Source organism: Mustela nivalis, assembly GCF_964662115.1.
Source record: "Mustela nivalis genome assembly, chromosome: 1".
Taxonomy (NCBI): Eukaryota; Metazoa; Chordata; class Mammalia; order Carnivora; family Mustelidae; genus Mustela; species Mustela nivalis.
The window spans coordinates 145,053,459-145,063,061 of record NC_139020.1 but is presented as its reverse complement, the minus strand read 5'-3'; the positions used below and the strand labels follow the sequence as shown (position 1 = coordinate 145,063,061).

At 42.6% G+C, this 9,603-nt stretch overlaps 1 protein-coding gene across 2 annotated transcripts in view; it reads left to right on the top strand.

Annotated features, from left to right (window-relative positions):
* Positions 1 to 7,079: 7,079 nt before the first annotated feature.
* Positions 7,080 to 9,603, top strand: part of CMTM6 (CKLF like MARVEL transmembrane domain containing 6) — a 49,928-nt gene continuing 47,404 nt past the window's right edge. For both annotated transcript variants that reach the window (XM_082724283.1, XM_082724284.1), the window contains exon 1: positions 7,080 to 7,320. In XM_082724283.1, the coding sequence (XP_082580409.1) occupies positions 7,183 to 7,320 (138 nt within the window). In that variant the 5' untranslated portion in view covers positions 7,080 to 7,182. The remainder of the gene's footprint in view (positions 7,321 to 9,603) is intronic.

Sequence of the window (9,603 nt, the reverse complement as noted above, 5' to 3'; positions counted from 1 at the left end):
GTGAAAAAGCCAAATGACCTCTTAGTAGTCTTATGAGGATAGTTTTGACCTTCCAAAAACTTTGCAAAGGTCTCAAGACCTCTGGGGGGCGGCGTCCCCTGACCACATTGAGAACTGTTGTTATAATTCAAAGTCAAATTACTCTTTTGATTTTGCCCTGTGTTGGCTTAGAATTTAAAACAAGGCTTTCATTCCAAAGTTTTGGTTGACACACTGTAGAATGTGACTCTTCCAGCATCTTCTATTGAAATGTTTTCTGTCTGGAACACTGCAACTTTGCCACCGTTGGCTGAGTGAGACTTGTATTCTTCTGTGTTTCGTGTGTATGCACTCTGCTGTCTCCTAGAGTCTGGCTCACATAGAAAGGACTGTAGACGGCAGGTGATGACCACGTCTCTCGCTGCTCTAGCACTCCTTGACATTTGGAGCACACGCAACCTTTGAGTCTAATAGACTTACTTCAGCCCTGCCCTGCGAGATACCCAAGCATCTTAGCAACCACCTCCATGAGAACCTTCACGTACAAGACTTGCAGTGCCAGGACACTGTGGAAAGAGCCAGAAGAGCTGGGCTACCTGCATTTACAAGTCACATGACTGTGGAAGAGGCCTCTGTTGTCCTGCAGCCTTAGTTTCATCATCTGCATGGTGGCCAGCACAACGTGTCCAGGTGTAGGGTCACAAGTGAGGATAAAAAAGAGGGAGCTTGTAGAAGTGCTATGTAAACTGTGAGGGGTCACACACATTTAAGTTTTTATTGCCACAGGGGAAGGCGTTTTAATTTATATAAATATCATAAACACTAGTCCCATGCATAAATGACTCAAGCAAGCATTTTTAGATATTACCCTAAATGTATTAGTGTAATCAGACCTCTTCTGACAAGCAGTTGCAAGGCAGTTGCTACCTTGTGTGCTTGTTTTACAAAAAATATATATATTTTATACATATATTTATACACTATACATATATTGTATATACATATATCAACTGCTAGCTCTTTGTAAAGAAGAAATTAGATCTATGTCTAACATCAGTCACAAGAATAAATTCCAAATGTATCAGACCTAGATATAAAATATGCAACCATACAAGTACTAAAAGAAAATAAAAAAATGAAACGCTTTTGCATCTGAGTGGGAAAAGGCTTTCTAACTTTAATTCAATTCACAGGTAATAAAAAAAATTAAATTCAAGTACATAAAAATGATTGAAGAACACATGATGACAAAAAGCTCCATAAGCCAAGCCAAAAGGCAAATAAAAATGTAGAGAGAAAATATTTGTAATATACCGCCGATAAAGAGCTAATATTCCTAATTACACGAAGAACTCTTAAAATAGAAGTGGGGAGCCAAAACCCCTTTAGAATGTAAGTAAATAGGTAAAGGACATGAACAGACAAGTAAAAAATAATATAAAAACAGCCCTTGAACATAGACAAATATGTTTAACTTTCCTTAGGAAGAAATGCAAATCAAAACTACATTGAAATATTATTTCTTCCCATCAGAATGAAAAAAATTCAAAAGCCTGACAACGCTTGATTGGAGAGGGGATGCGGAAATAGATGTATTCACTCACAGCTCCTGGGAGTGCAAAACTACCTCTCGTGAGGGACTTTTGCAGTATTTAAAGAAACGACCCCTTCAAACTCAGCAATCACGGAACTTACCCTAAACTTTCCTATCTGACAGTACAAACGTAGTATTCACACAGATACTTAGTGCGGCATTATTTGTAATTGCAAAATATTGGAAGCAACCTAAATGCCCGTACACAGGAAATTGGATGAATAAACTGTAGCACGGCCACACAATGGAGTACTATGCGATTATTCAGAAAAAAATGTGAAGCTGATTTCCATGAACTGATAGGGAGCAACTTCCAAGATGGTATCTGTCTCTTTCCACCAAAGAGACACAGGAAAGATTGCCAGAAACAGTCACAAGTTGTGACCTAGGGCGGGTGGTTGTGTGAAATGAAATGGAAGGTATAAAGGCTGAGCAGCATTTCTCTAAGGATACCCTTTTGTATGATTTTCCTTTGAGATCTTTGTTAATTTTTCACATTTTCAAAAAATATTTATTCAACGATGAGGAAAAATCTCTAAGACGGGGACGTGTCTGGGTGGCGCAGCTGGTGAAGCATCTGACTCCTGATTTTGGCTTAGGTCATGATCTCAGGGGCATAGGACTGAGCCTCACGTTGGGCTCCACGTTCATTGGAGAGTCTGCTTGTCCCCTTCCTCTCTGCCCCTTCCCTCTCACATTGTCTCTTTGTCTCTAAAATAAACAAATATTTTTTAAAAACAACAACAAACCTCTAACACGGTTTTCTATAATCTTTAATGACTCTATGAGCCATGAGGGAAAGTCTTGTGTTAAGGGTGGCCTTCTGATGACAGGGACTCCCCGTAATCCAAATCCCAACCTGGCCCCCACCTTCTTTCTTCCCAATCAGAAGCGTCTACCCTTCTCCATCACATCTGTCCCCCAACTAATCAGATTGTCCTGTAGTAAAATACTCAACTGATGGGGCATTGGGGTGGCTCAGTTATTAAGCATCTGCCTTTGGCTCAGGTCAGGATCCCAGGATCGCAGAAGCCTGCTTCTCCCTCTACCCCTCCCCCTGCCTGTGATCTCTCTCTCTCCCTCTCTCTCTTAAATAAATAAATAATAATAATAATAAATACCCAACTGATAATGAGAGCAAGGGCGCTAAGCGACCCATGGTGTCCTCCTTGCCCCACAGGCCAAATACCACTGTGGAATTAACTCCCTGCAGAGAGCAGAAACCCTAGATCAAAAAGCATTATTAGCATTCCTTTGCCCTTGCAGCCCTCTGCTGGTATAAATGAAATGTGGAGATTGAACATGTTGATGTCTTTTCCTCTCTATTCTAGTTTGTCCGGAGAGGAACTTGATAAACTATCATCCCAAGAAGATCTCTGATCCAAACTTTTCTTTGCATATCTGGCATTCTTGTCCACTCTGCGGTGTTTGGAAACGTTAGCAAGGAAAAGGTAAGACTGTTGCTTTGCCTTCCACAGCACCACTTCCTGTGTTCTCCTGCTGGCAATAAATACCTCTTTATTTCTCTGCCTCCTCACCTTCTCTCCCACTCCCTCCAAAACTTTAGCCTAAATCCTCTCCTTTCTATAGGTGCTTCCCCTTAACATTCGTATGGTTCTGTCAGTTCTCTGTGTGTCCCCCCAAATGCCTTATCTCTTCCAATGCTCCAGATCCAAGTTTGAAACAATTTACCAGGAACTCCACGTGATGCCCTCTGGCACTAAAACCTCCATCCTAATCTGAGTTTTTCATCTGCCTTTTGTTGAGACAAATGGTCCAAAACCTGGAAGTAAGGCAAAAGGATTATTGATTGCCCTTTCCTATGTCCTACTAGAATAGTGTCAAAGTATGGTCTTAGCCCAGCAGCATCAGGCATCACCTGGGAGCTTGTTAGAAATGTAAAGTTTGAGGTTCTACTCAAGATCTACTGAGGCAAAAATTGTGGAGGTGGGGCACAGAAGTCTGGGGTTTAACAAGCCCTCCAGTGATTATGATGATCGCTCAAGTTTGAGAAATAATGAACAGGAACAGGGCTGGCAAACTATGAGCCAAATCCAGCTCAATGCCTGTTTTCATGAAGTTTTATTGAAATATGACAGCATTATGGCATTTATTTTTACTCTACAACAGCAAGATCGAGGTGAGTGGCTGCAACAGAGACTTATATGTCTGTGACAGAGACTTAAATGTCCTTCATAATCCAAAAGACTTACTATCTGGCCCTTTAGAGAAAAAGTTTGCCAACCCCTGGACTAGCAGCAAATCATCTACCAAACCCTCTTTCGGGTCATTGTTGGTTGAAAGATAATTTGATGTGACTTACTATTTACTATTTATTACTCAGTTGGGCCCAGAGTCTGTGAAGTTAGGTGTTAATTACAGAAGATTGATAAGCTACAAATGATTTTTATCTGATAGAGGTGAAATGATTTATCTCAGCTAGAGTTAATCACAAAGGCAACAATTTTATTGTCCTTGTAGAGGTTAGTCAATTTTGAGTCTAACCTAGCAACCATATTCCTGCATTTTTTCCCTTTCACTATGTATTTTTAAACACTATACATACATCCATATAATATATATACACAGATATACACACATACCACCATCTCTTGTATCCTCCTCTGGACCAGTTTTACTTTCTCCTGATTGCTTTACTAATAAATTTAACCTCTGAAACATGCTCGCTATATACTTATATGACAGTCGTCTTTTTAATTCTTCGAAATTTATACTTTGACAATGACAAGGGTTAATGCCTCCTTCCTCCTCAAACAAACCAGTCTCCAAGTCTCACTGATTTTACCTCCTACATATTGTCTTCTGTAACTCCTCTCTGTCCTTCCTTCCTTCCATCTCTGTGCCTGTGTATACTTTCTTTGGCTTCTTTCCTATTGCCTCTCTGCCTACAGTAAGTATCCTCGGTCCTGTTTTTGGCATGTCCAAGGGTAAGTATCCTTTAACCCCCAGCTTGAAATTCCATCAGGCTGATCCTTTAGCTACAAGTGATTTCTCTTTGCTCTTTCCCAGCACTTTTAATTTGTATCTCTTTTGTAGCACATATCACTTTCTATTTCATGACATGGTCTTTTAGGGAGGTTTCTGCGGCCTTATTGTAGGACTTCATCTATGATTCGACTTTGTATCCACATTATTGCCTAACTGTGCTAATATAGATAAGAAAGCCAATAAAAGTTTTCAAGTAGGCACGGCTGAAAAATCAAAATCTCAACGGACAAAAGTAGCACCAAATTATTTTTTGAATGTCTAAAATCTCATCAAAGTGTATTTTCCCAGACCATCTCTTTTTGTGAATGTTTCCTCTGTCTCATTTAAGAAATACTAACTATATAATATTGAAGGAGAAAAAAGAATATTCTTCAAAACTTAAATGAGCCTTTCTTTTTTTCTCTTTGGTAGATCTTTTCTCCATAAATAAGATTTCTCATTTTGCTGTGGCAAATCTCAGCATTTAACTGTTCAGTGTTGTTTATCCATGACCAAACATGACAGTTTTCCTACTGGATGCACCCATCAAATGGGGTCCCTAATTCAAGTGTCTGTTCATGAAGCCCTAAACTCTTTATTTGATATTTTTATCAAGAAAACTTAAGCAATGCACAGTTGTTATTGTAACAACAATTTTTTAACTAGGAGGGATATTAGTGCCTTAATCTAACTGATTTGGGCATCCCTAAATCAATCAGGACAAAAGAAGTTATGATACATCTGCTGTCCTCTGCTTTTGTTCTTATCACATCATAAAATAGTGTTCCTTTGTATGCTTGGATTTCTCACCAGTATCCTCTGGAGAGTTTGTTACAAAAGTATGTTCCCAAGACCAAATTCAGAAGTTTTGGGGGCAGATCTCCAAGAATCTTTGTTTTTAGTTAACTTCCCAGCTAAAAATCCCAGTTTGGGATTCTTACACATCCCAAAGTTTGTGAATCATGAGCTAAATTCTTATCCTCTTCTAAATTCAAGAAGTAGAGACCCCCTAGAGCATAGTGCACCTTAAATAGACTGAGAGGGCTGGGAGAACCTGTCCATTTTCTCTCCTCCATCAAAATTTTTAAATATAACTTCCCCTCAATAATTTATCTTGAAATGTTCAAACACAGAAGAGTTGAATTAAGAAACGACCCCAATAGTGACGCATATACTACCTCGTTAACATGTTACTGTGGTTACTTTGTCACAGGTTTATTCTTTTATCCTTCTCTCTGCTCTTCCACCTGTCTTTTTTTTTTCTTTCTTTTTTTGAGTGATTTTCTTTTTTTTTTTTTTTAAGATTTTTTAAATTTATTTGACAGACAGAGATCACAAGTAGGCAGAGAGGCAGGCAGAGAGAGAGAGAGAGAGAGGGAAGCAGGCTTCCTGTGGAGCAGGGAGCCCGATGTGGGGCTCGATCCCAGGACCCTTAGATCATGACCCGAGCGGAAGGCAGCAGCCCAAACCACTGAGCCACCCAGGCGCCCCTTGAGTGATTTTCAAAGTAAATTTCAGACTTCGGTAATGTCTGATTTGGGATGATGGCAACTTGAAGAATAACAGGGCTGTGAGTCCTTGTAGCCCTGGTGAAAACACGATGGTCTCATCTCATTGAACACAATCAGTGGCTGCTTGGCAGGACATTTATAAGGCATTTAATCAAAGACAGAGGGCTGATTTGGACTGGCTGTTTGGACAGCCGCGGCAGAGTAGTATCTCCTTGTCTCTATTCCTGTGAATGGGGGCTTTTGTTCTGTTACCAGAGGAAGAAAGGGAGATTTGGGACCAGGGAGGAGACTAGATTAAATATGGAAGTAGGCGGCAGCAGTGGCCCCTCCCCTCTTGCATGGATTTTGAGGCTCTGACGGTGAGATGGGTTAGAGGCTGAGGTTTGCTGAGTCCATGTTAGCAACAAGGTTGAGGCGGACTGTGTAGGTCTGCATTCCAGCTACCCCTAACCGCCTGCCCTTGGATATATTCCCCGTCTTGGCCTCAGTGTGTTCATCTGTAAAATGAAAGTAATGATAGTACCTACATTACACTGTTGAGGAGAGAATATGTGTGCCTGACATGGAACCCAGTCACCTTCAGTTGCTAAAATATAAAAATATGAATTTCCTTAAGTTGAGACAAAATTAACATACATTACTGCGGAAGTTGGTGCACAAGTAAGAGACAAGTAAACTAAATGGTTTTGACAAGCCTGAAAGGAATTCAGAGAGATGCAGAAGGGAGCAATCCTGAAAGTCCTTTCAGACAACGCCCTGCACTCAAAATGAAACCACATTTCTTTCCTTGCTCTACAAGGCCCCTACATGATGTGGCCTCCGCCTACAACTCCAACTTCCTCTTCTCTCCTTCCTAACTCGGTCCTCAGGACACGCCGTTCTCTTTGCGCGAAGGTTTCCCCCCAAGAACTTCAGTACGTTGGACGAGTGACTAAGGCGCAGACGCAGACGCAGGGGTTGGGGGTGGGGCTAGAGCGGAGGCGGGGCGGGGCGGGGCGGGGCGGGGCGGAAGCGTGGGCGGAGACCCAGGAAGTGACGGCCCTGCTGGTGGTCCTTCTGGAGTTGGTCAAGTCCGCGGCGACATCTCTGCGGCCACCGCGTTCCCGGGCGATGGAGAATGGAGCGGTGTATGGCCCCACCACGGAGGAGGACCCGGGCCCGGCTAGGGGCGCCCGGAGCGGCCTCGCCGCCTACTTCTCCCTGGGCCGGCTTCCGATGCGTCGGCTCGCGCTCAAAGCCTTGCAGCTGGTAAGTCCGCGGCCGGGGTGGGCGAGCCGGACTCGGGGGTAAGGGGTCTGGCCTCGGAGCCGCCGGCCTGCGGGCGTGGGAGGCTGCCGAGCTGGTGCTTCTCTACCTGCTTGTTCAGGAAGCGGCGGTTTCCACACCCCCAGTTCCTTCTCTCTCGGCTGGAAAGGGGGGCGTTACCTCCCGCCGTGGGGCAGCCTCTCCACCCCAGTCTCACCCCCACTGGGTTCCCGGTGACGACCTGGGCCCCCGAGCGTGTTGCGCGGGTCCAGGAAATGCGTCGGAAAGCCTAGTCAGCCGCTTAGACTTCTTTCACTCCATCCTCTGTTACGACCTCCGTCTCCTCTCCCAGCTGTTAGGCTGCATTATCGACCAAAGTGCCTGTATTTAGACTTCCAAGTGCCTTTTGTTTATCTTTCCTGGTTCTTGTGGTTTTCCTGGTACGAGCCCGTGGCGGGGGCAGTTTAATTTGTTGGGCGAAGTCTTCGTTACTGCGCACGGCATTGAGATGGGTGTTTCCAGTGAATTGTTTCTGAGTGAGCAGTATGCGTATACGAAGTACACAGTGAAAGGACAGCTTGTATTTGCGCGCAGGTGGCAAAAGGAGGGCATGGTTTACCCCTCTCTGAATCTCACTGAGTTTTAGTTCACTTTAGGCAGTAAAGGTACCTTAAACCTCATAGTGAAAATATCAAACATCTTTGGATTTTAACTCCAGTTATACACATACGGACACACTATGTTCTGTTTTAAGCAACGACGAATATTTTCTGCCAGAGGAAAAGTCAGACTGCCTAGAATGTTCCTAAGTTGATTTTGCTTGGTGTTTTTTGGTTTTTGTTTTTTAGGGTTTTGTTTTGTTTTGTTTTGCCTTTAGTCATCTCAAGTAAAAATAGCCAGTTGGTTTCCTTGGGAAGAGCTTAAATTCTTAGAACTCCAATAACCAGAACTTACATTCTTAGAACTCAGATGACCTACTTTTATTAAATTTTTAAAAAAATGCTCTCAGAAAACAGGCACTACTTTCTGGTTGTCAAATGATCACATGTGGGAATAGTTTGGATATCACTTGGAGGCAGCTGAAAGTGTGGCCTAGGGAAGTGAGAGTGTCTGGATTTCTCCAACCTGTTTTTAGGGAGTTCCTCTCTGGTAGCCTTTCAGTTATTAACAGGCATCGAAGGCTCCCTTCTGCATTGTTCCTTTGTATCATGTGCTCCTTATACCCAGAGATACTTCTTTCTGTTCTCTTGTCAGTTCTAACAGGACTTTTATTTTTTTATTTAAGATTTTATTTATTTGAGAGTTGGAGAGATAACACAAGTGGGCAGAGCAGCAGGCAGAGGGAGAGGGAGGAGTAGGCTTCCCACCAAGCAGGAAGCCCGATGCGGGGCTGGAGCCTGATGCCGGGCTTGATCCCAGGAGCCTGGGATCATGACCTGAGCCGGAGACAGCCACTTAACCAACTGAGCCATCCAGGTGCGCCATAACAGGACTTTGAGATACCAGTGATGCTCCTCTGTAGTGAAGCTGAAATGTATCTACACCAATAGAAGAACTTTTTATAACAGAAAAGGTTAGTATCTATATCTGAAGTATTCTTGCTGCCCTACAGACATCATCAGTATTGGTGTCCTGCCTGTTAAATCTAATTTTCAGTTGTCTGTTTTTTCTTTCTAATTAGAAATGGCACAGCTGAAGTAAAATTTTTCATTACCTTATTAACAGTTTAATAGACTGTGGTTCCTATCCCTGGACTAGACCTACAACCAGAAATTTTGGTGATAGACTTTTTACTTGAATGGGAGAAAAGGAGATGAATTTGCCTTACAAGGGTTGGTTGTTCCTGCTTGTTCCCCATCATAAGGAGAAGGAGAGAAAGAATAAAAACTAATGTCTCTTCTTGAAATCCATTTATAGGCTTATCTCGGAGTCCCTGCATGTTGGGTTCCAGACCACCACAGTAAAGCGAGTATCACAGTAAAGCCAGTCTAGTGAATGTTTTGGTTTTCCAGTGCATATAAAAGTTATGTTTGCACTATACTATGGTTTGTTAACTGTTCAAAAATAGTATTATGTCTAAAAAATATATATACATGCCATAATTTAAAATAACTTTTAAATTTTTTTTAAAAGGTTTTATTTATTTATTTGAGAGAGAGAACACAAACAGCGGAAGGAGAGGAGGGAGAGGGACAAGCAGACTCTGCACTGAGCTCAGAGCCCAGCAAGGGGCTTAATCCCAGGACCCCAAGATTATGACCTGAGTTGATATCAAGTCAGATGGTC